Source organism: Notolabrus celidotus, chromosome 21 (genome assembly GCF_009762535.1).
Source record: "Notolabrus celidotus isolate fNotCel1 chromosome 21, fNotCel1.pri, whole genome shotgun sequence".
Classification (NCBI taxonomy): Eukaryota; Metazoa; Chordata; class Actinopteri; order Labriformes; family Labridae; genus Notolabrus; species Notolabrus celidotus.
The window spans coordinates 26,823,246-26,850,272 of NC_048292.1; the positions used below are offsets into that span (position 1 = coordinate 26,823,246).

General features: G+C 39.0%; 1 protein-coding gene across 1 annotated transcript; it reads right to left on the minus strand.

Annotated features, from left to right (window-relative positions):
* Positions 1-83: 83 nt before the first annotated feature.
* On the minus strand, positions 84-27,027 carry mapk11 (mitogen-activated protein kinase 11). Its single transcript, XM_034673951.1, has 12 exons — positions 26,786-27,027; positions 11,835-11,964; positions 11,673-11,731; positions 11,337-11,448; positions 8,653-8,682; positions 7,985-8,032; positions 7,781-7,895; positions 7,629-7,700; positions 7,160-7,239; positions 6,875-6,953; positions 6,239-6,412; positions 84-3,605 (listed from the first exon to the last, which is right to left on the minus strand). The coding sequence occupies exons 1-12, from the start codon at positions 26,896-26,898 to the stop codon at positions 3,532-3,534; spliced, it is 1,086 nt and encodes a 361-aa protein (XP_034529842.1). The 5' UTR covers positions 26,899-27,027; the 3' UTR covers positions 84-3,531.

Genomic DNA, 27,027 nt, shown 5'->3' on the forward strand with positions numbered 1-27,027 from the left:
CATGTCCCATAATAGGAGCAAGGTAGCCCTGTATAAACTTTCTTGTTATGTTGCAGAGATTAAAATTCAAGAAAACAATGACAAACAGAAATGATGGTATTTATTCAGTCAAAGCCAAGACTTGCTAAGTCGTGTTACCCGTTGATGGTGAATGAGAAAATCATCAGAATCATTGGAAAATGGAGAGCTGACATTCTGTTGAGTGATTTGAATCTTGTGACCACTGTTAAATCACATGCCACCAGGTATTCGAGACACTTCTAACTTGTAACATACATACATACATTATACATATACATTCCATTTGCAGTTTGCTATTCAAGTCAACCACATAAACAACATCCACATAAGCACATTACACTAACATTCAGAGCTTGAACACCCATTGAATGAGACAGACACGTTCGATTTATTTGGACTGTGATTTGAACATTTTGCATTCAGGGTTAATGGACAACTCTCACAAAAGGCTACATGTAGAACTCCAGTGTGAACTTTTACAAGAAAGAAAAGAGCTAAGCTAATAGTTGGTTTCCTTTGCAGTATTTTTTAATTTCTAAATCTTTAAGTATCACATATGCTTCTAAGAGGCAGAAATACTCTGTTGGTTGAATTCAATGTGAAGAAACAGTAGTTGAACTTGCAAGGTAGCAAGTTAGCCGCATCTCACTGCTAGCTTAAAATTTTAGCTAACGAAAAAAAATGTGTTGTTGTCCGTCAATTGAGCAAACTAACACAGTACAAAGACAAATATAAGTGCTATACACTTACAATTATTACTTTTATCCAGAAATATACTGATATGGTTCCCGTCTACAAGTCAGTAAAAATGTGTAGCTCTTTTCGTACAGAGCAGAAACCAGTATATGTGACAAATGCAGAACCTTACTACTCATTTCATTGCTTTCATATCTGCATCAATTTACCAGTCACATGAGCTTGAGTACCAACCATGTGCGATGTACTCCATTGTGAAGTTATACTTACATCATTATTTAGATTTCAAACCAGCTAGCTAGGCTTAAGTCAAAGCTAGCTTGTATTAGCAGTGTTTTGACTGGGATCAGATGATTCATTTCAACTAGTCTTTGTGAGTCATGCCAAAGTTGCACACCAGAAAGCTCTTAAGTGACTCCTTTTGTCCCACCCTGGCCCAGCTGGTGGCAGAAATGTGCCTGTAAGCTGGGTTGACAACTGTTAATTAACAATAGAAGAAGAAAAAAATCTCCACTGCTCCTTGTGTTTGTAGTAAGAATGAACTAGTCAGGGGGAAAAAGGCTCAGCTGTTCTTTTAAGTTGCTCTCTTAAAGCTGCTGTTGGTAGTCACAGAGTAAACATCTGTTCACAGAGAGGGACTTTCAATGTCAACACTATCCCTACCAACCAGATTTCCTCTTAGCCCCCTCAACACAGATCGGCGTGTGCAGTCATGTTAGTGCCGGTAGTAGGGGCCACCCCTTAACCAATCAGGACAGAGGGTTGGAGATGAGCTATGATTGGTCCGTCATAACGGGGACGAGGGGAATAATAACATTGCTTGATACAAAGGCATTGGAAAACGCAGAGATTTCACAACAGTCTCAAATTACTCAACTTACTGATGAGTACTGATGGGTGTTATGACCTTTACTCCAAACCCAGCAGAAAAAAAGGAACATTTTTTACACCATTTCTACCAACAGCAGCTTTAAAGAAATGCAACAGGCTCCTCAGAAAGCATTTATCCCTACCGTTACTTTAAATGCTTAGCTAGCTTAAAGTTCTACCATTTAGTATTTCCCTCATACTGCTGTTGCCAGGAGTTTCATGCTGCATTAAACACAGTTTTGCAAATTAATTAAGAAGTTTGATGCTTTCATTTCACAGTCATTAATTCAATGATCCTACCACCTATCAGATGCTTTCAATGCAAGACAGAAATGTCCATTCAGCATCAAATTAGCCTACTTTATAAAACACAAATTGATCCTTTTTTGCTTCTTGACATTTCACTCCATTTTCCAACTTTCTTTCCAGCATTCTTTCCAGTTGTGAAATCTCTGATTTTGCTTGACTGTGCACACTGTGGTTCAACACAACCGGACTATTTCTGCCTCAGCAAAAAGTTAGTAGAACTAAAACTCGGGTGTGCTGCAAGATGAATGACACAATGGCAGTGAGGAAGTCGGCCATTTGTTGCAGTGATATGCATATTGATCTCATGCTGCTTCAATGATACAAGTAGGGGCATTCCTTAGGCTGGTTAATATTATGTTGCAGTAGGACAGAACTGCAGAATTGCTGAAACATCCACAAACAAGGTAAAGTTGGGAACATCCCTTATGCAAATGGATTTGCACAATGTGAATAGTGTTTCTGAGACAATGAAGTATCAGAGGATTTATGGAAGATCACTCCCTAGTTGCCACAATCAGCCAAATATGGCTGCTTTATGAAAATCATCAGCCTGGAATGTGTTTGGTTAGTCTTTGCTTGCATGAAACTGTACCTTAGAGTTAACAAAATGCCTCTAGTTTTAGTTATTGTAAACACAAAGGGCGTCTGCAAAAAGACACCTCAGAGAAGAATGGACACCTGATATAGCTTTGCAAACAAACGGGTGATCGGAAATCAGTCATCTGTGGAAACTGTATATAGGAAGCGAGGTTACTCTGTAAACACAGACCTGCAGCACAGTCACTCTGTTCCAGCTTTGGCATATATTAATTACCTTGCTAATTAATAGCACAGTTGGTGTTTACTATTCTGCAAGAAGGAGGGGATGACGCTTATATGAGGAGGAACAAGAATTTTTCATTGATTATGCATCATTATTTTTCACTGTGAAGAAATGATGAGGATTAAATAGTTGAAAGTTGGTCACAATGCTTCTTTCTGACCCCCAGACTGGTTTAACAGCTGAGTGTCAGATGCAATAAGCACTCTTAATGTACAGCACCTGTAATATTTTGTAATAATAAAATGCACATAAATCATGCAGTAGTATGCAGGCTTAATGCTAAGCTGTGCTATGTGCTATGACATAATGATGCTGCAAGCTTTTAAACATGAATTTCATATATGACAGCAGTAACTGCTTATGACATTTGTCATGATGAGGGACCAGATGGTGCTCTGTCTTGCTTTGGAAATCCTAGTGTGCATTGTTTTCTTCCATACACATCTTTCTTTCGGTCTGTAAACACTGCTCAGTTCTGTAAAGTTGCTGCCTCGTATGAGCCGTCAGATCCGCGATCCATCTCGTAGCCACGATGAACAGTTCCTCATCTATTCCTCGCTGAGCGGAAACACAAGAGGAAGCAACTTACTGGACTTGAGAGCTCCTTCTATAGGTTCTAAAATCTTCCCTGTACTTGTAATGTGTGCATCTGATTTTGTGAAGACCATCCTGCCCTGCTGTTCTGATAAATTCGAAGCAGGCAATCAAACACAAAGCAGAGTTTTCTCAAGTTTTCTCCCATCACTCCTTCTCCTGCTTTTTGAGTACGTTGTCCTTCTTTTGGAAGAGTTTGAGGCTGAGCAGCGAAAGGCTTACTGCTCCACCTGAAGGCTATCAGTCTTGCTGCCAGATGCTTTGAAGCTGTTCACCTCTTCAAATACCAACTCTATGCACAAATAAAAGGAAAGAGAACACACATTAAGGGTGTTGATCACATTTAAAACACACTAACAGTTTATGTGAATATAGAAATAGTACAATGGTCCTCAACATATCCTTTTAGTTTCATTATCATGACTTCAAGTGTTAACATTTATATAAGACTAGTGTTTTATGGTGCAAGGTTCAACCAGTAAAACAGCTTCTAAAAAGACTTTAAAGCAATATGTAATGTCACAGAGTCTATTAAATAAATACATGTTATTTATAAATACTAACATATGTGAAGAACCTTTAGGTACATACTGACAATGATGGTAGTGATGAGAATAATGATGATAATTATTGTTGTGGTTAATTTTACTGTTATTATTATTATTGATACTATTAGTAGTATCTAATTGTTTTGTCTCAGTATGAACTTTTATGATTAAACATTGTATTTGTCATATATGGTATTTTATTGATTGGATGATTGTACTGCACTCGAGAGATTATTTATATGATTTATAATTAGGGTTGCAAAATGCCAGGAATTTTCATAGTTGGAAACTTTCCATGTGCATCAACGGGAATTTATGGGAATAAACATGAATAAAGCAGGAATTGACTAAATTGAAGTTTGGCTCTTAATAGGGAACTTAAAGGCCCTGTGAGGAGTTTTGAACTGGCTGAGAAACAGACTGAAAATGATACTGATGCCTCTTTATGACCTTCAATAGCAAACAAGTCCATCAGCAGCAACACTGGGACCTTCTCTGTTGTCATTTTTAATGCCTTTTTCATGGCAAATAATCACATTGCCTGATAAAGTTGACTGTTAAAGACAAAAGGATGAGGTTTTTGTTGAAAACACTACTTTTTGCATGTATAGGACAAGAGATAAGAGGTATCGCTTTGTCCACAAGGGGCACCAGAATTGATATAAAACAAAAGTTCCTCACAGCACCTTTAAATATAGTTGGGGAAAATATATTTGAGCATAATCCTGACTAAAACAACCAAATTTCATGCATGTACAGTTGAATATCTATGCTATTCCTCAATCACATGCACATAGCACACTGCTTACTGCAGGACTATTGAGACCACGCCCCCTACATGCACTGTGCATTCCTCCATCACATGAAGCACAGATGATTTCTAGAATCCTGCAGAAGCTAGGCTTGAGAAGCTTGAGGGAAGATGCTTTTTTGGGACTTCGTTGGGATTGAATTTTCGTTCATTTTTGAATGGGTTGGGTCGGGGGATGAGTAATATTTAAGTCAACATTCATGTTTTTGTTCTTCAATGAAAGAATTGATTGTTCAATAAAATATTGAACCCTTGATAAAGTTCTACTTACAAATAAATCTGTTTTAATTGTATTATTTTGGATGGATGTCTGTGATAACAAACACATATTTATGCTTGGATATGATACCTTCCATTAAATTACCCTAAATTCACAGCTTATTCCCATAAATTCCCATGGAAAGTTTCCAATTTGGAATATTTCCAAAATTCCCCAGCTTCACTTCCCATGGAAATTTACAGGAAAGTTTCCACTCCTTTGCAACCCTATTTATAATAGATGCATTGTGGTCTTCTTGGTCTTGTATCTTTCTTGATTTTGTATCTTATTTTTTTTGGTGTTTTTGTTTTTAAATTTTGCCTCTGATTTTTAATCATGTAAATTGTGTGTTGATTGTACACATTTGCATTAGCGGCCCCTAGGAAGAGTAGATGCTACTTGGTAGTAGCTAATGGGGATCCAAATAAATACATAAAATTAAAAAGAAAAAAAGTTTTTTAGATAATGAAATTGTATTAATGTTCCATTAAAAATGATGCAAACCTAGCATAAAAATCAAGTACAACTAACATCTGCTCTGAGGCATTTTATAAACCATTTAACTCCCAGGTCAAATGACACCTAACCACATTTGTGTTCTAATGGAAAAAAAATCATTTTGGTCATGTAGTCTGCATTTCTGCAACATCTAAGCTTAAACTCATCATTAGATGAGAACATATTTTCAGAGCTCTGCAGCTTGACGAGTACCATATTTAGTTTGAATGCAAGAACACAAGCATTCTGAATAATAGAGAGAGGTTCATACCCAGGTATTATTTCCAACGTCCCTCTGTGTTTAAATTAATTCTGCTTTTGCAATCAGATAAGCCGAAAAATCTGTAAATTAGGAGCTTTTCTGAAGAATGTCCTTCCTTTGTTTAAGTAAGATCTGTTGTACTTCAACCATGCCGTGTGCCGTCATTATATTGTTTTGTTATTTGTAATTTATGTTCTGTGGCTCCATACCATGTGATCATGGTCTGAGCATCAAATTAAAATGAAATGAAAAATGAAATTCAAGGTTATCTTAAGTGTCAGTGTAGTTTAGTTTAGTATGTTTATTTGACAGGGACCAAGCACAATGCAGCTGCTGAAAACATGCATATGCTGTATGTTTGAAGGGCATGATGACACTGGTAGTTATTCTATCAGGTCCAGTTAATTCAAGGTTGCACAGAAGGGCAAAATAATATTTGCTACATATACTTGATTGGCGCTGCACTGTACAAAATGTAGTCAAGGTGTAAGATAAAGCTTTACTGTGCTAAATCCTATTTTTACTGGCTCTCCAAATCAAGCATTACCTTTCCATTCTTCGAGAGTTCTATCTTTACTCTCCAGTGTTTGGTCATAAGGCGGGGCCTCTGGCTCGTCGTCTGGATCATGGTACTGTGAGAAGTACGGATGGGACAGGGCCTCACTCGCCGAAATCCTCCCATCGCAGTCCAGAACCAGCATGCGCTTTAAAAGATCCACAGCTAGCAAAGGAATAGAGGTGAATGAGAACTGGAATAATTCAAAGTTCAAAGTCTTCTTTATTGTCAAAAACTGCAGTATGCACCAGACATACAGAGGATTTGATATTACGTTTCTCTCTCAGACCCTAGCAACGACAACAACAACAACAGATAAACATAGGATATAGCCAGAAAAAGATAAGCTAAAATTAAAATGAGTAAGCTAATAAAAATAATAAAAAACAGTTTTGAAGCAGTGCAAAAACTTTGCTTTAGTGCAATTTAAAATCAAAGTGTGTGTGTGCGTTTCAGTCCTGAGGATGACAGACCTCAGCGTTGATAATAGCAGGGAACCCAGAGGGCAAACCTTAACACTCTTCTAATTTGCAACACAGAGAGATCAACTTGAGCCCTCGCAGCCTCTCAGTGCCTTTACAATTGAATTTAAGAAGTTAATAATCAAATCTGTAATGATTCACCTACCTAAGGGATTCGCTTCTCTGAAGATCTTTTCCAGGTCCTGTTGGGGCATAAAGGGCAGAGACTGGATGTACTTCTGTGCCTGCAAATACAGAAAAGCACAAACACAAGCAAGTGTGTCAATGCCAGTAATTTGTTAGTAATCAATCATCCCAACACTCCCACGTTGACTGTTCAATTGTAGGTTGTGTCAGTGGAATGACTAATCAATTTGAACAGGTAGATTGAGTCAGTGGAAGCAGCATTGTAGACGTGCGTAGCTGTATTTCTGTTTCCAGTTTCTCTCACGTGTTCAGAGCAGATCTTCTTCAGCAGATCAGGCGTCGGAGTCCCGACCATCTCCATGATTCTTTTGAGTTGGTCAATATCTTAGCGCAAGAAAAGTTAAGGGCAATGATGTATCATGTCAGTTTTCCCCTGCAGTATTTCCTCCTTGTATTGAATCGTCTCAAATGAAATTAACTTGGTTGGAAGCTGAGCAGTTCTGGACCACAAACCCCACAATACAAAGATCAGTAAATCAAATTTGCTTTAGTTCTGCTCTTAGACAACCTAGATATTCAGCCTTTTGTGATTGCTCCTATTCATTCCTCTGTTCTCTCTTTTGATGCACCACCCCTCCAGAAAGGCCTGAGATTGTAATGCAAATGCACAAGTAGTCTCATCCAGAGCACTTAGAGCTGCAATGGAAGGTTGATGCTAAGAGGGGAAAAAGCTGCAAATTGGAGTGAACACTTGCCACGCTGATAAAGGATACAGTCAGTGCCAGGAAAAAGGACTTTTCCTTTCAGCAGCTCTCCCATGATGCAACCCACGGACCAAATGTCAACTGGAACAGAGGTTTAATCATTAGACTTACATTTGATATTTGTTTCTTAGAAGAAAAGATAAATGTCCTCAGGATCTTACCATTTTGATTATAGTGCATCCAGTTCAGCATGATCTCTGGCGCTCTGTACCAGCGAGTCGCAACATACCCCGTCATCTCATCATCTGTCTGTCTGGCCAATCCAAAGTCAAGGATCTGCAGCACAGGAAGGCAGCTTTTTTAATAGGTGGTATTCTTTGATTGGGGAGAAGGATTTGTACTGTTAAAGTGAAGGTCAGTCTTACCCTCAGCTCACAGTCCTCGTTCACTGCCACATTACTTGGCTTGAGGTCCTGGTATAAGAGAAAACCAAGGAAAACAAGGGGGAGGATTATGATCAGAGCTAAGATGGAGCTACAGAGGGAGGAATAGATATGAATATGAAACACTGTAAAGCACTCACCGGGCATTTCTCTGCCTTCATACTGAACATATTCAGACATTAATCTCAAGAGCACCATTTCTATATTAAAATGCTACTGCACACTGTCACTTACATAATTCCTTTTCTATTTATTTGCAGAGTATTGAATCATCACTTTTTCTAGGGCATGAATTTTTTAAGACTGGAAGGGAAGCTCAAACTAACAGAACTTTATCCTGCAGAGATCTCTTGCTTCCCCCCCCCACAAACGTATCCCAAAATATACCTAAAAGTCATATGTGTCATATGTGTATAAACTAAATTAAATTGTCTGCAAATGTTTAAAATATTTTCCTCAAGCTTAGAATCGAGGATCAAGCTCTTCATAGTGACACGGTGGAACTTTAACACACAAGGAAGTACAAAGTAGTATCTGTAAGTCTAGAAGCTAAAAGGCATGTGTTTCCATTTTAAAGCCAGCGAGTGCTGCTATGGTTGCTCAGAGTTGATGGTCAAACATGATGAGATGTGCAGAGAGAAGGCACTCACTCTGTGGATCAATCCGGCTGAATGGATGTACTGTGGCATAGGGGCAGGAGGATGGGGGAGGACAGAGGAGAGAGAAGACATAAAGGGGGACAGAGGTCAACAGTGCAGTCCAACACATTACCCAATGCTTAAAAGGAGACGCCTTTTGTTTGCGCCATGGTAACCAGAGAGGCTGGACACCAAGCTCTGCTGGAGTGGTTTCAGTGTGAGTGAGCTTTGGACATAATCCACATCCACAAAGACAGACTGGTGAAACTAGTATGAATATAGAAAGGCTTTGCATGTAACAGAATACAGTTTACAAATTCTGACAGATATATTGCAAGCTGCATTAGCTTTGGGCATGCTAGTCTACAGTGATAACCAAAACATAGTACAACTCTTATTGCTAAAATTGTCAAAGAAAAATATAAAAAAGGACTTCTGATGAATAAAAATTTAAATACACCGACCCACTATGTCGGCATGAACACTTAAAGGTGACATATCATGCAAAATGGACTTTTTAATGGTTCTCTACCTGAAATATGTTTCCCTGGCATGTCTACAAACCCCCCGAGAATGAAAAAAATCCATTCTGCCCCTGTTCTGATTTCTACACCTTTCTATAAATGTGTGTGAAACGAGCCGTTTCAGACTTCAGTGTTTTTGTTACGTCACAACAATATCCGGTCTGTCACGGACTCAGAGCTCGGAGCTTGTTCAGCCCATAGACTGTATAAAATAATACTGAATCCCCTCCTCCGTTTTTCATTACCTGCACAAATGTGTGCTAACAAGGAGCTTAGGAGGGAGGCATGCTAGTTGTAGGCTGTCTTAATAAACACAAAGATTGGTTTTACTCCCCACGTCTGCAGATTTGAAGATCTAGTGGATGATTTTTATTTATCATGGATAAGTGCTAGCGCTAGTTAGCATAGCTACATAGCTACATGTCGTAGCTGTAGCTGTGTACCAAGACACACGTCTACATACTGACAAATAAAACAACAAGAAACACTAAATCTGTGACCAATCCTTCAGAAAAGGTCCCGCTGCCTTTCTGGCAGAGGTCGGTTTGACTCCCCACGTCTGCAGATTTGAAGATCTAGTGGATGATTTTTATTTGTCATGGATAAGTGCTAGCGCTAATTAGCATAGCCACATAGCTAAATGTTCATAGCTGTAGCTGTAGCTGTGTACCAAGACACACGTCGACATACTGACAAATAAAACAACAAGAAACACTAAATCTGTGACCAATCCTTCAGAAAGGTCCTGCTACAGCCTCTCCATCAGGATCAGATTCTGGATCAGATTCAGAGGGTTGAAGTAACGTGATCTCTGAGCAGCCGTGTATATTCAGCCAACATGTAAACATTAGATCAACGTGCTGGACAGCCGAGACCGCATCCACTTCCTGAGGGGGCGTGGTCAGAGAGAAAACAGAGTGTTCTGAGGAGGACTGAAGAAGAGGGTTTTTCAGGCATGCCAAAATCTGATTTCAAAGTGTTTTTTTGAGCATAAACTTTGAAGACATGTTTTGGGGACCTCTTAGACCAATATATGTTGATGAAAAAAGCGTGATATGTCACCTTTAAAGATCACATGTTGATATTTAGGGAGTGTAAACTAGCTAGCAAGCAAGCTAAGTTTGGAGTACAACTCTTATTGCTAAACTTCTCAAAGAAAAATATAAAACAGAACTTATGATTAAATAAAAAGTGAAAAAAATCAACTCACTAAGTTGATGTGAACACTTTAAGATCACATGTTGTGATTTAGAGTCCGTAAAACTAGCTAGCTAGCCAGCAAGCTGTCACGTTTACCAAAAGTCCAAAATATATGATATATATATGACATACTTAGCTAAGGGGAAATGAATGATACATTGTTAAATTAGATATCTAACAGTCATGGATAAATACTTGAGAAAGATATCTGAAAGGAATGGATAAACTTTAGTGGAGTAAGCCAAAAGTATTACATTTTAAGCTAAAAGCTAAAAGTAATGAAAATATTAGAAACATTTAGAAAAAGTTATTTCAAACTACCTTTGTTTGTGAGTGTGATGGGAGTGTGTGAGTGGTCGCGATGCACTGAGCTCAGTGCTTTTTAGTTTTGTTGTTTGTTTATTTTATTTTATTTTATTTATTTGTTTTTTGTTTTTGTTTTTATTACTGTTTGTTTGGTATCACTATGTCTTTCTTTTGTCATTGGCCTTATTACTACTTTTTATGAGAAATGTATTTGTTTTCTGTATTGTTTTATTTCTTCCTGAATTTTGCACTTTCTTGAAAACAATAAAAAAAAGTGAGTTACAAAAAGTTATTTCAAATAAATACAAATATTTAAATGGTTAGCTTAAAGTAAATCATTCAATATTTAATAATCATATTTAATAGCTTTAAAAAGACTTCTAAACAATTTCACCTAAATATAAAAGCTTGAAAAAAAGTAACATTTTTTTCCTTCCATCAAAATTAATCAATGAATAATAAGAATAAATAATGAATAATATTAAATCCATCTTCTTTAAAATCAGTCTAAATTTCCACATTTTAACTATGCTGGGATGAGTTTTTGTAACCATCTCACATGGATAAGTGGCTTTCAGACAAAAACAATTTGCATACCAACAAACACATTATGTAGGCTGCATTCAGTATGCTATACAGAAAATGTATCAGGGTGAAGTAAATTACCTTGAGGCCACGCAGGAGCTGATAAATTAAGAACTGAACGTGCTCATCTGAAAGCCTCTGGAATTTAACAATGTTATTGAGGTCTGCGCCCATCAGGTTAGTCACCAGGTAGCTGGAAAAAAAGTGAGAGCATATGAGTAGCCTGGGATGGGGGTTGGGGCAGAATCAGTTAATGGGGAGAACATAGTGATGCTGCCATGGCAACCACCAGCCATCTCTACAAGCCTATAATCCCCAAGGGTCGTCTCCATCAACGCCAGCCAGCCCTCTTATGCATTTCTGGTGTAAAGTGCAGACATTTAGCTTGTAGTAAAAAGAAAGGGGTTTGATATTTACAGTTCGTTGAAGTCTTCTAGTTTTGCAGCAGGTGTGAAGACATCCAGGAGTCCTATTACCTGCAGCATGAGAGGCAAAGAGAAGTAGAGCTGATCAATATTAGAGGGGAAACATGCACAGAGCATCAGTGTGTCTCTGGGTAGTTTTACAAGGAGCACTAACATTCTCATGTTTCATATGCTTAAGCAGCCTCAGTTCCCGGTATGAGCGCCTGCTGTGGATCAGAGACTGAAAAGGCCTGGACAGTTTCTTCACCGCAACCTTCTGTCGTAGGACAACATCATACGCAGAGCTGGAGAGGGAAGGAAAGACAGAGAGAAAAATATTAACATGTCTGTATGTACTTGAATTTAAATGCTTTTGTCTGTCATCATTATTAACCCTCCTGTTATGTTGTGGGTCAAATTGACCCATTTCAAAGTAAAAAAAAAAAAAATTGTTAAAAGTAATTTTCACTATGAAACTTCTTCTGCTTGATTTAATTAGCGGAAATGAAAATGGTTGATTTCACACATTTGCAACCCCCTGCATGTTTATATTACATAGATACTGTTTGTGGGTCAATTTGACCCGGCAGTCAAAGTGGAGGCTAAAAGGAGTCAGAAGTTTCAAATACGAAATGTTTCTTTGCAACTGTGTGACATAGTTACTCCAATCACTATCCAATGTACATAAAAAAAGTTTTAACTTGAATTTTCATAATAAAAAAGGTGAAATATCCTGATTGAACTATGATCTGTGAGAATTAAAGAACACCAATGCACTAAATATTGATTTAAATGGTCAGTAATGGAGTTAATAATGAGATTTTAAAAAATGTATCTGGATTTTTTTGGGGTTCTGGCACTTTTGAATTATTAAATATGCCCCGGGTCAAGTTGACCCAGGAACATTATTGCTGTCCCTAAGCAACAAACATAACAGGAGGGTTAAGAGGTTGGCAATAATTTTTTTTAAATAGTCACTTTTAATATCAGGGGTAACTGATGCTGTGATTCTCCATCCGCAACAAATGGATCAATATAAATCTGTTGTAACACTTATATTAGACAGGCTCACAAACTACATTTTATTAAACTTTTATTTAACCAGGTTGGTCCCATTGTGATTAAAAAAAATCTCCTTTTCAAGGGAGACCTGGCCAAGACAGTCAGCAGTGAAAAACACAAAGTTACAGACACAGACACACAGAGAACCAAAGTACAATTCACAGGCACCTTATTGTCACTGAAAGAGTCATTATTTAGGAGGCAGGTGTACAACCAGGTATGTTAAAAAAAGCAACATCCTGAAGACTCTGCATCAAAGTCTGTCAGTTTAGATTTCAAAACATGTAATGACACCAGATCCTTTAGTTTCAAGTTATTCTGCAATAAATTAGTAGTATAGAGCCTGACTAATAAGCTGATATTAACAACTGATATCAACTTGGTATGGTGCTATTTGTACTTTTCTTTTCTTCTCTTTTTTGTTTGTTTGTTTGTTTGTTTGTGTTTTGGTTTCTCCTCTACCTTCTTATTTTGATCTTATTTCACCCTATTTTATCTTTGTTTAATCTTGATCTTTTTAGGGAGCCTTTTTAACATCTGGCAAGGGACTACGGATGTAAACTGGCCTTTCGGCTAACTCTGGCATATTTACAGAAGTGTTAATTAATATGCACGGTCCTTTTAAATAAACAAATAAACAAATAACTGATCACAGATATACTGGTATCAGATTTCTTATATAAAAACGTATATGAGACGGCTGTGACTCAGTGGGTGGAATCGGTTGTCTATCAATCTGAAGATTGGTGGTTCGAGTGCCCTTGAGCAAGACACTGAACCCCAAATTGCTCCTGGTGTTCAGCTGTGTATGAATGTCTATGACCAAGATAAGCTAACACTGATGGTCCCTCACTATATAGCAGCCTCTACCATCAGTGAGTGAATGGGTGAATGTGACAAGTAGTGCAAAAGCACTTTGAGTAGTCAGAAAGACTAGAAAAGTGCTTTATAAGAACAAGTCCATTTACCATTTCATATGAGAGAAAATATAATGTAGAGAACAATGCTTTGGGTTATGGCAATTTCAATCACAACACTCTCAGCACTGTCTCCTACACATTTTAGCATCGCAGCTAGGGCTGCCAAGATTAGTTGACTAGTCACGATGACGTTGACGATCAAAATCATTGGCGACTTATTTAATAATCAACGTCGTCGTTTATTTTTTGAAGCTTTGTTTTTCTCTCGAAACTGCCGCTGTACCTTCCACTGTCATGTCTGCCTTTCTGTCCTTGATGCACATGTGCAGTAGTGATGTCACCGGAAAAGTTCTACCCAAACAGTATCATGGCTAGCCGGCTAAGGAGCTCGAAAGTTTGGGAGCATTTTTCCAAAATAAAAGAGAAGAATTATGCAATGCAAAATCTGCAAGGCAGAACTTGCCTTCCATGGCAGTACGACGGCGATGCACGAGCATCTGAAAAGGAAGCACATCGTGGCTGATGTAATTTCTGACGAAGAGGAACAGTCGTCTCGGTAAGCTAATTGGCTAGTTAGCTGCTAACATTAACGTCAACAGTGAGCTATTTACTTAACAGCGATGTCATGTTGGAATAGGAAATGTGATGACGCTAATGTTTTATAACGCTACGTTACAGCGCTAAAAAAATACGTTCCTGTTCAATGGACAACTTTGTTACCAAGGCAACAACATGCACACCTCGGCAAGCAAATACACTAAACATTTACAGCTAAAAATGTATAAGGCCAGAGTTGTGCTTTCATTTTATTTTGCACTATCACATTAAAAGATGTCAGAAATGCTGCTACAAGCTGCAAAGCTCATTAAAAATTTAATGAACTATCATCTTAATTGTCTTTATTTGTAGTTAGCACATACCTTAAACCCTTCAAGCTGGAAACAAATGATGGTTATATAAGAGCAGCTGCATGCTGCTGCGATAAGCTGCAATTTACACATGATCCGATTACTCGACAAAATAATCGGTGACTAGTCGATTATCGAAATAATCGTTTTTGGCAGCCCTAATTGCAGCTCAGTGATCTGCCATAGAAGTCTGGAATGCATGATAATGATGAATGTTTGACAAAGTGATTTCAGTAAGAAAGCAACCCTTTGAGTACCCCTGGAGAGTAATTTCAGAAAAAAGGTTCACAATCCATGTAATTTTTCTCCAGTTACATCTTTTAGTATTTTATACCTTTATTTCAGAGAAGAGGGGACAGTGGACAGAGTATTGGCATGCGACCCAACCATCAGGCCAAATCCAAGCCCCACACTTCACATTTAATTCTGGTAAAAGGTAATGTACTATATTGGCCACCATAATAATCACTTCAATGTATCCCTCTAACATTGGCATCAGTACTTGGCTGGCCTTTAAAATTCCATACTGGACATGCAGTTAACAAGCTTGTAAGCTTCCTTGTTGGGTGGCTGTGGCTCAGTGGGTAGAGTCATCTATCAATGGGAGGGTTGGTGGTTCAATCCCAGCTTCTGCAGTCACATGCCACAGTGTCCTTGGGTAAGACACTGAACACCAATTAGTGAATTTGCATGAATGGGATAAGTTAATACTGATGGCCCCTTAATATAAAGCAGCCTCTGCTATCAGTGAGTAAATTTGATGAGAAGTGCTTTGAGTGGTCAGTCTAGAAAAGAACTGTACAAGTCCATTTACCATTTAAAATATCGATTTTAAGTCTGTCATTTTGAAAAAAACACCAACAACCATGTTTTATCTTCTCAGTCTGTGGAAAGATGTGTATAAAGGGAAAGAAACAGTACAAAGAAGGAGAATTATCATGTTAACCAGAGACGGCTGGCATCTGGTCTTAACTCTAACCTGTTCCAAAAATGTCACATTTTCCTCAAATTCAATGGCAGTAGATGATACTGGCAGTGTGTGTACATATCAGTGGAAAATGATTGAGAGAGATGAACAAGACAGGCAGAAAATGACTCATGCAGAAAGAGGACAGGGTGAAAGCGGATGTGGTGGAACAAGAGAAGTGAGGTTTGTTAGATATTGTGAAAGTGCCTCAGATTATTTCATCTGCCTCTTTTGAAATATAAAATGTCATTCCACATATCCAACGCTCAGCCCGTCTGCTGCTTGTGCTGCTGCCTTTGTGGTGTGATGTCTTCTCAGTCCTGCCAGCTTTCCAGCACTTACAGTCATAACAATGATAAAGTCACCAGAGAACGGAACAGAACTAACAGGAAGGAAACAAGGGTGAGAATTGAGAAATGCTGTGCAGCAGTGCAGAAATACAGCAAAAGGAAGAAGTGAAACATTGGAAAAAATGGATATTGAAAAGAGAGTGAGATGAAGGTATGAACTTGACTTGGTATGTACAGTCAAATCCACAGCTTGCCCGATTATTTTCTAACTTTATCTGGTTACTTTACAGCAGACAAGTTGCAGATTTCACTCAATATATTTTTGTCTGATGTTCCCTAGATATCAACTCAGCCAAAGCAATCTACTTACAAAATCCCAAACAACTGTTTTTTATCTGGAAATGGGCTGAATTACTTCCTTCCTAATACAAATATGTTTTGGTTTAATGTTTGTCTGGCAAATATTAAACTACCTCTTGGAGATGGTTAGGCTGCTGAGCATTGAGAAGCTTAAATACATGGGGAAACAGTCTAGCTCTATATTGCAATTTTTCAATCAGTTAAATAATTAAATAGACATGTGCATGGCAAAGTATTCCAGCGTATGATACCCCAGTAAACCACTACATGACACTTTCACACTTTGTTTTTGTTCTCTTGAAGATGGATTTTTAATACCTTTGCATAGCCTAAGATTAGCTGTTTCTCCTCATTTAAAGGTGACATATCGCGCTTTTTTCATCAATATATATTGGTCTAAGAGGTCCCCAAAACATGTCTTTAAAGTTTATGCTAAAAAAAACACTTTGAAATCAGATTTTGGTCTGCCGGAAAAACCCTCTTCTTCAGTCCTCCTCAGAACACTCTGTTTTCTCTCTGACCACGCCCCCTCAGGAAGTGGATGTGCCTCGGCTCTCCAGCACGTTGATCTAATGTTTACATGTTGGCTGAATATACACGGCTGCTCAGAGATCACGTTACTTCAACCCTCTGAATCTGATCCAGAATCTGATCCTGATGGAGAGGCGCCTGTAGCAGGACCTTTCTGAAGGATTGGTCACAGATTTAGTGTTTCTTGTTGTTTTATTTATCAGTATGTCGACGTGTGTCTTGGTACACAGCTACGAACATGTAGCTATGTGGCTATGCTAACTAGCGCTAACACTTATCCATGATAAATAAAAATCATCCACTAGATCTTCAAATCTGCAGACGTGGGGAGTAAAACCGACCTCTGCCAGAAAGGCAGCAGGACCTTTCTGAAGGATTGGTCACAGATTTAGTGTTTCTTGTTGTTTTATTTGTCAGTATGTAGACGTGTGTCTTGGTACACAGCTACAGCTACGACATGTAGCTATGTAGCTATGCTAACTAGCGCTAGCACTTATCCATGATAAATAAAAATCATCCACTAAATCTAAAGACGTGGGGAGTAAAACCGACCTTTGTGTTTATTAAGACAGCCTACAACTAGCATGCCTCCCTCCTAAGCTCCTTGTTACCACACATTTGTGCAGGTAATGAAAAACAGAGGGGGGATTCAGTATTATTTTATACAGTCTATGGGCTGAACAAGCTCCGAGCTCTGACTCCGTGACAGACTGGATATTGTTGTTACGTAACAAAAACACTGAAGTCTGAAACGGCTCGTTTCACACACATTTACAGAAAGGTGGAGAAATCAAAACAGGGGCAGAATGGATTTTTTTCATTCTCGGGGGGTTTGTAGACATGCCAGGGACACATATTTCAGGTAGAGAACCATTAAAAAGTCGATTTTGCATGATATGTCACCTTTAAAGTCTAAATGCTAACCAAGGCTAAGCATTTCACAACAGTTATTCTTCTAATTTAACATATACAAGTGTAGAAAGAATCTTCCTACTTAACTTGAAAGAAGAGAAGTAAGTGCATCTTTTAATCCTTTATAAACAATATAGAGTTTAGAATATATTAGAGCACCAGAGTAGGCCAGGAAACTCACTCCAGGCCCAGTCGCACCATACTGTGCCAACACGGGTGTCGCCGGTCCCCCACTTGCTTATATTCACACTGCTCCAGGCCCAACTCGCCCTGAGCAAAGTAACCTTTAATATAATCATCAAGTTATAATACTACGCATGCATGGCTTCACCTCATCATATAGCGCCCATAATGTGCATTTACACCAAGAGTTCCAGGGTCTTTTAGCCCCCAGAACTACTTTACCCTGAACTAAAAGGTTCCTGTGCCCCCATTGTTGTCTGCGTTTCAAGCCCAACAGTGGGCTGAAGTCCCGGGTAGAGTGTGCAAATCAGGCCAGTGACGTATGGAGGACATAAAAAGTAAATGCACTACACCACCAGACCAGTAGAGGGCAGTAAAACAAAGACGAATGCCATTCATCACAGATGACCCCATAGAAGCAGACGGACAGGCAGGTATCATTATGAGCAACACAACAGTTAGCCTGTTAGCATGAAGAGACTCAGCTGGTGCTGTTTTAGATGGTGCTATATTTCATCACAGATGGATTCACTGAATCAACACGTGAGAGGAGATAAGAGCGAGCAGCAAAGACGTTTCAACACGGCTTTAAAATCCTTTTGAACTCAAAAAGCCGTGGCAGAGATCAACCGGTGTTTTGGTTTAAACAGTGACCATGTTAACTGGAGACTTTCAGCCGGATGCATCCCTCATGAACGTCTTTAGACGATCATTAAATATCTGATGAGGATACTGAATCTTAAAACTCCCTCTGTGTTTCAACAGCTTTGGAAACCCCCACAAACACATTACATTCAGCTGAAGGTCTCTAGTTTACAGGGTCACTTTTAAAACTGTAACACCGGGAGAGATGCATTCACGGTGGGCTGAGAGAAGACTACTGTTACAAGCTGCTAAATCAAGAGAATCACAGCTTCTTCTTTTGAAAAGTACACACACATACAAAAAAGATAGAACAAATAAAAACTAATGAAAGAAAGAGAAATCAAGTGAATCTACCCCTGAACTAAACGTAGACCCTAGTTCCACCGGTCGAAACGCAAGTAGTTCAGGGGTGAAGTCCCTAGTTCCAGGGTAAATTTCCCTCAGTCAAAATGCCCCTTTAGTTTACAAGAGGCATGGTCTCAGAGTCAGCACAAAGGACAACAACACAGAGAATATTTGCATCTGCATATTTTGATTAAACATTTAACCTCTGTATTACATCAACTGGACCCTTTGCTGTCATTCCTAAAACTGATTGCAGAGAGGAACTGTCACATCCACTGTTTGTCATGCTTGTGCTCACGCATGAGCAGCTGTACCGTGCTGAAGCCCATCTCATCCAACCATGCCAGAGCCAAGGAAGTGTGCTGTGCAGGGCATTCACACTAGTGAAATAACTGGACTTTTTGGGTGTAATGTGTTTGGGCAAAGTATGGATGGTCTAGTTTTAACCTTTGTTCTAAGTATGCAAGCATTTAACAACAGTCTCTGGTCTGACTTTGCTCTACTGTGCCTTTATCTCACTGCCACAATCTGTACTGTCTGTAATCCATCCAAGCCATGGAGCGGCCTTCACTTTAGCTCAGTGTTTGTTATTTCTTTCTTCCAGGGATTACTCAGTTCACAGCAGGTACAATGTACAGTATATGTGGTAAAAAGAAAGCACGCCAAATGAACCATGTTTCCTTTTTTCCACTGCATGAACATCTCTGTAAATATTACTATATCATTTCACGGTGACCTGTAATGCTTACATGCTTGAGTACACTCTACTCTTGCATGGCTGACTGCATTCATGTGGCTCTGTGTCTCGTAATCACCTGCTGCCAGGCCGGATGTCCCTGCCAGGCTTCGGCCAGGACAGCAGCCAGTCCCCTCCATCTCTGACATGAGCCAGGCTTCACTGCTCTCACATTCCTTCCTCCCTGCCATCTTCCATACATGGGCCTGACTGCACTGCTGTCAGCTCACACAGTCCAACCACTGCATCGATTTGTCTCATCTTCTTTTGTCCCGGTATCTTTTCTCATATCTATACTGTATATCTGAGCTCTTAATGCACCTCTGCTTTCTGAGAGGGAGAGGTGGAAGGGGCAGCTAATATACACTACAGTGTATATGTTAATGTTATTCATTTAATGTTATTCAAACATGCAAGGAGAGGAGGGAAGGGGAGGGGGTGTTGCCTCTTACAAAGAGGAGATCATTTGCTTATGGAGCACTGTTTGGTCCATGCATCCAACACAATGTCAGATTTTATGCAATTAAAGGAACAATTCGTCTTTCTGGGCACATCGCTTTTCTGATTTCTTGCCAAAAGTATGATGTGAAGATTCTCTTTTCACCTACATAGGATGAATATGAAGCTACAGCCTGTATTTACCATGTAAACAGAGGATACTTCCTTGTCGGAAGGTAACAAAATCAGTCTTTCATGACCTTTAAAACTAACCTGTTTCCCCTTTTTTTGATTCTGAAGATGAGATGGGAGCTTTCGGTACCTTTTTTTCTAGGGATGCACCGAAAATTTGGCCACCGAAAATGGCCCACAAGTGCAACAACACATATCACCGAAACAGAATGTTGTGATGACGCAAGCAAAAAACTACAGCCAGTACGCGCTTGTCTGGATAAGGTCCAACATGTCTGCATCTGTTCTTTCTTTAACTGCAGCACTAAAGAGTCTTCTAAGCAAAGAGGTTGAGACGGACCACGGAGTGAAAACAATGACAAGTACTCTCTTAGAGTCTGTCAGCACACGTTTCACTGAGATCTATTCGGATCCTCTGCACTTCATCGTGACTGTACTTGATCCATGTTATAAAGATCATTACTTGGATGTGGGGATAAAGCAGCGTGCACAAGAAATGATCCAGGCTGCGATGGATGAGGAGAACCTGCTTGGAGACAGAGAAGCGCACAGTGCAGGTGAAGGAGAACAGAGGGCAGAAAAAAGGACTCGTCTCTCTGAACCAGATGAGGGGGACGCACCCTCAATGTCTGATATGTTGAATGAGATCCTTGATTTTAGTGAGGTTAGTACACAGTAGGGGTGAGCCCGACTAAGGATTTGCTTAGTGCAATCTGATTCATCAGATTTTGCCCATAGTGGACGAATAGTGGAATGTTTGTTGTTTTTCCTTATTGACCCAAAGTCTGCATGATGGTGACCGCATGACAATATTACACATAACCCTTTACAATTAAGAGACTCATAGCTTAAAGTAAAAGGGACAACAGAATATTATAATTATAAAACTTGGATTTTTTAAATCTATATTGCAAAAACAACGAGGTGATGAAGGAGAGAAAACTCAAAGAAGGCCACCATCTTTAAACATGGAACAACGCTCCACTATAGAATAAGGAATCAGGAGATATTTAAACAGTGTTCACACAGCAGAGAGCAGCACTGCAGAGGGTAGTTTGTCCAACTTGAGGCTAAACATTTGTATAATGTTCAAAATCAAACCTGAACCAGCTAAAGGGTTTTTAAATCTCTTAACAGAACCTTTTAAAACAGTCTTTCATCGCGTCTTTGTCCGCTTGAGTCTTTTCAAATTGAACGTGAGGAAAACCATCGTGTGTACGGGCAGAAGTGCGCTCCTTGCTTTGTTGACTGTAAATCCTGTCTTTGAGAATATCCTCTCTGATGATGTGGAGGTGGATGGGATGCTGTGGATTGTTTTTGAGGCTTCAGACAGCTTTGGGTATCCCTCCTCGTTCTTTTGGCCCCGTACAGTTTTTGTGTGGTCCGGTAATCCTTGATCTCACAGCCCTCTTCATGAAGCTGCTCCTCATCTTCATCACTAGTTTTAAGGATCAACTGAAGTTTTATTTTCTGACACTTTGAGCTGCCATGAACGTAGAAAGATTTAAAGGCCAGCTGAGGTACGTCTGCTCCACAGGTCCCGCTAAATGGGAGAGTCCACCTTTAATTACCAGGGGAGATTTAATTACCACTTTAAGGAGATTTAACACTTCAAGAGCTGTTCTCAGAATTACATTAAATAAGTCTATATTTATATCAAAATAGGCTAAATGAGACACTATTTTAAGGGAAACAGGAAAATAATGTAAAATTCGACATTGAGCACCCCCATGGTTTGAATGGAATGATCCACGTTTCATATGCAAATATTCAACAATGAGATTGGCAGTCGACTAAGGCTTGTTAGAACGAATCGTCGAATATTCCACTATTTGGGGTCACCCCTAGTACACAGTCAGAGCCATCATGGTTTCCTCATTTTCGGTTTTCAGCCATGAATTTTCATTTCGGTGCATCCCTACATTTTTTCAGACACAGTGACTTCCTTAAATTCCGTTTCATTTGGACTAAGCTAGGCTAGGTGTTATAGCTAAACCATGCTATGCTAACTGGGTGTTTAGTTTTTTTTTTGCACACACAGACATGACAGCTAAATCAAAACTCTGTTACAAACTGTCTTTGAGCACTGTGCTATCATAATACACACACTCATCATAGCAAACAACCGTGTCTTTAAAATTACACTGCAGTGACATGATAACTACCATCTACACAAACAAGATCAGCAATCAAATCAGATCCCAATCTCACTCCCTGCCTGCTGCTTGTCATGTTTCCAATCTACAATCTGACAACTGGAAACATAACAATTTGACATGTGAAACGAGGTACTCATGTTTTATTCATACATATCCAATTGAGGGGCTTCATGCCAAGTTCTGATTTACTGAACAGATGTTACATATGCTGATGTGAGATGAAAGAAGCTTTGATAAGCTTAGAGCATGTTCTCTCTTTGTTTTCACTCTCAATTGGTCTAAAATTGGTCCAATGTCTGTGTCAAGAAACAGAAGCAGAGAAGAGAATGTTCAATGGTATCACAAGGCTGAGACAACAATGAGTCTGGATTAGGATAGGGACACTGCATAATTCAGTCCTCCAAACTTTATGACTTATAAGGATTCAAGAAGCCCTGTATGTTCAATTATTAAACAAACCTTTACTTGTGATGCTACACACTCTCCTGTCTCAAATTCTCCGTTCTAAATTCTCCCCATTTCTCACTTTACTGCCGTACACCTAATGTACAGCTCTATTTCTTAGCTCCATTTCTCTGTGTTGCTGTTCCCCCTCTCCCATGGGTGATAGGGGTATAAGTTCTTCGGCTCTTACTATAATACATTCCAACATCTTGTTGGATCCTTGACCTCAGGCCCGCAGTCTCAAGGGCTTTAACCGTGAGAACAAAGTCCTGTTTGAGATGAATGATGAGAACGGTTTTACTGTGCATCTCAAGAGGTAGACTCTGAGACTATCCTCACCCCCCCCCCCCCCCCCCCCCCACTGTGACACACAAATATATATGTTGTGCTCTAAACTACCCCCATCCCCTTCCCCCACACGCAAGCTAGTTGCTAGTCAGGTCTTGCCATGTGAAAGCCACAGACAATAGCTGGAGATCAACATCAACAATGCAAGACAGCATTGGCGGGCGCAGAGAGAAATGCCCTCTGAGTGTGCATCATTTAAAGACTGGCAGTTTACAAGTGCCGTCATGATGTTCTGTTCATATACTGTCTCTAGAAATACATCAGCTCAGATGTGCAGTGCAACAAACAGGAGTGCTAAAATCACCTGCTAAACCCTTCATCTTTTTCTGTGACTTCAAGTCCTTCTACATGTTTCAAACCAACCAGACATACAACACATCACTTCATGCATGGAAGGAAATGACTTGCAGACACAAAGGGCTTCAGAGCAGTGATTCCCAACCAAGGGAGCTTTTCATTATGCTAACAACTCTCCTTGCCTGCCTCACTCGAGTCTCTTCCCAGTCCCTTAGCTCCTCCCAGCTGCAATGTGGGAGACAGATGTGAAAAGAAACACAAGGATGGAGGAACCAAGGCTGCCAAACAAGAAATCCCTGATTCAATAGCAGCAGTCGTGAGCATGTAACACTGTGTATCACATGAAGTGCATTTAAACACAGTCTCTAGATAAAAAAAGAAGTCTGCATTGGATATACTAGGATTTATTCCCCTCTAAGCTCCACCACAATTCATTTGCTCCTGGGGTGCATTTTATACAGGATTGTAGGATTCTCCATCATGGGGAGACAAAACCATTTTTGACATTATGGAACACATGTTAGCATAATGGGATAAGACTTGTACCTGAGAGGGAATGTGGAAGATTGTGGAGTACTTCATATATATTTATTATTATTATTATTATTATTATTATTATTATCATTATTATTATTATTATTATTATTATTATTATTATTATTATTATTATTATCATTATTATTATTATTATTTATTTATTTTTATTACTATTATTATTATTGTTATTACTATTATTATTATTATTATTATTACTATTATTATTATTACTATTATTACTATTATTATTATTATTATTACTATTATTATTAATATTATCATTATTATTATTATTATTTTATTACTATTATTATTATTGTTATTACTATTATTATTATTATTATTATTACTATTATTATTATTATTACTATTATTATTATTATTATTTTATTATTATTATTACTATTATTATTATTATTATTATTATTATTATTACTATTATTATTATTATATGATAATACAAAATATGATTGATTGACAGATTTATATAAATATTAGGTAGCAAAAAATAATAATAGTAGATGAAACATCCAGCCTTTGCTTTGGTAGCTTTAAGTCCATCTATCAATCAATCATAATATATATACAGTATATACACACATATATATCCATACACATACTGTATGTATATACTGTATGTTAATATAAATATATATATATATATATATAAATCTAATTATATTTCTATATACAAATATGATTGATTGACAGGCTTATATATACATATATATAAAAAAATATATATAGGGATATATATATCTTTATTTATATTGAGCAAATGAATAACAAATGTACACTTGACAAAAGCAATTGTTGACAATTAAATAAGATGGTAAAAAAAATGGTGTTACAATATGAAGTTAACTTTGGAATAAGTTATTGATGAATTCTAAAACTCTGCTAGATATTGCCAAAGATGACCCGATTGCAACATGATGGTTGCAACTAAAGGAGGAACTTAGGCAGAAATAGGAAGCTTGAAAGCTTTGTCCTGAAAAAAAAAGGAATGAAGAAACTTGCTCACTGCTGTCCCTCACTGCTGCACTATTAAAAGGATGCTTTGATGGCATTTCAAGAGCATAGCACGAGTGTCCTAAATAGGAAAACAAGCCTTAATCTTGGAGTTTTGTGCTGCAAAATGCTCATATGCAGGCCTCCTTGATGTTGAATGAAACAGCTGAAGGCTCATTTTTGACTCTTGTGCTATTCTGAGCACATCTTAAAAGCTGCAATATTGACTAAGTGTTTATGCACAAAACACTCCTATGGGGCCGGAAATCATAAAGTGGAGCACCAACTGAGTAGCACAGTGTATCTCTTGTGATTTCAGACAGTGTCTTAATTAACATCATTCTTGAGGGGAAGTCAGCTGGCTGCAGGTAAGGCAATAATGCATGGTGCATAAATAGACTAACACATGAGCTCCAAATCCTTTCCTTGCAGGAGTGTTAGTTTGATATTTTCTGATGAGACACAGTACAGTGCACAAGGCTTGACAAAGTGGAAATAGAAGGTAGTAGAGGCAGCGAGTTTCAGACTGCCACTTAAACTGCACAGTGAGTGCTCCATCTGGAGAATTTGATTTCCAGACATTACATCTTTTGCCTCTCTTATCCTTTTGGTGCACAGCTTCACAGGACTGGAACATAGACTTATAGCATTTAGGAAGTTTGGCCCAGTGATAATGATTTCACTGTGTGTAGTCCAGGATGGCTCTGTGGGCATATGTTTGAGTCAGAGGTTACCATCCGTAGGAAAGGACTGAATTTACTTTGTGGGCTACTTGAAATCTTTTGACCATTTTTACAAAGAGGCCAACTGGAATCAGATTTAATTGCAGGAAGACTATTTGTTCACACAAGCAAACATTTGAAAGGTGTCTCTTCATAGCCCAGTGAGCAGCCTGGTGCCAGGATCCATCAGTTTTCTCTCTGCAAGATTTCAGAGTACTTTAGGCTCGACAATGTACCACCATCATAAAGCTGCACAAACATAGGGTCACAGGGAAGCTCTCATCTTATTCATGTCCCAGATATGTGATGATTTTCCCAGGATCAGATAGCACCCTTAGAAAAACATTAGCCTGCATTGCTTAGTTAATACTGACTGCTGAAGATGGTTATCACAAAGACACATTGCCATGGCAACAGAATCCCAACCAGCTGATACAGACTGGTCCAAAATTAAAGTAATTTACATGATGCATGATTGGAAATGTCTGCATATTTACAGAGCGATGTGCTGAGGAATCTACTACAGAGTATGCTAAATGGTGAAGTCTTGGGTTTATGGGTGTCAGACTTGCATTGTGTGTTATGTAGGCTATAGAGAGAGCAGCAGGGACAAGGTACCAAACCAGATGTGGATCTTCAGCACCCTGATAACACCGGCCTCTGCAGAGTTGCTCCTGATATTTAGGGGAGAGAGCCTCTTTCTGCGTTTGTAGACTGTGTCAGATTTTGTGCAAAGGGTGGGGGAGGATTTGGGAAATTCCTGTGTTGCTGCTATCTTGATTCTCTTACACGTAATAAAGCTGCAGACAGTGAGCTGGGGGCAAGTCTAGCAGCCCAGCTGTTTGTTGATGTCTGACATACATCTTTCAATCCGCAAAGTGAAACGGATTCTTGGTGTATTTGCTTGAATATTGAAATGCTGATTAGGTGATAAATTGGTGATAATAACACGCCGGTAAGATAACCATGTCAACAACAAAACCCCAAAGACTCAGTTTCAGACTACTTCCTGACACGGGCGCTGTGAGCGTATCGCTATGCTGATGCATCATCACCAATATAGGGTAAACGCTGAGGCTTGTGCAGCCTCGCCCCTCCACAACACACACAAACACTCACCACACCGAGCCGTAGGCACCAGAGCCCACCGGTGTCAGGTTCTGGTACCGTTCCGGAACCTCCCACACGGTCTTGTTCAGCTCCTGACGGTAGAATCCTGGTCTGGCGGACATTTCTATGAGCAGGCTTCAGAAAAGAAAGGAGCAAAAAACAGGAAAAAAGAGAAGAATCAGGAATGATCGGAGGAAGGGGACCCGAGGCGCGGGACGCCGAGCTGCTGTTAAACGCACCACACCGGCTGT

Coding starts and splice junctions, on each gene's coding strand:
- mapk11 (XM_034673951.1), bottom strand. CDS start 26,898: ATGTCCGCCAGACCAGGATTCTACCGTCAGGAGCTGAACAAGACCGTG. Junction 11,449..11,672: donor CTAGAAGACTTCAACGAACT/GTAAATATCAAA, acceptor CTTTTTTTCCAG/CTACCTGGTGACTAACCTGA. Junction 7,896..7,984: donor ACGAGGACTGTGAGCTGAGG/GTAAGACTGACC, acceptor CCTGTGCTGCAG/ATCCTTGACTTTGGATTGGC.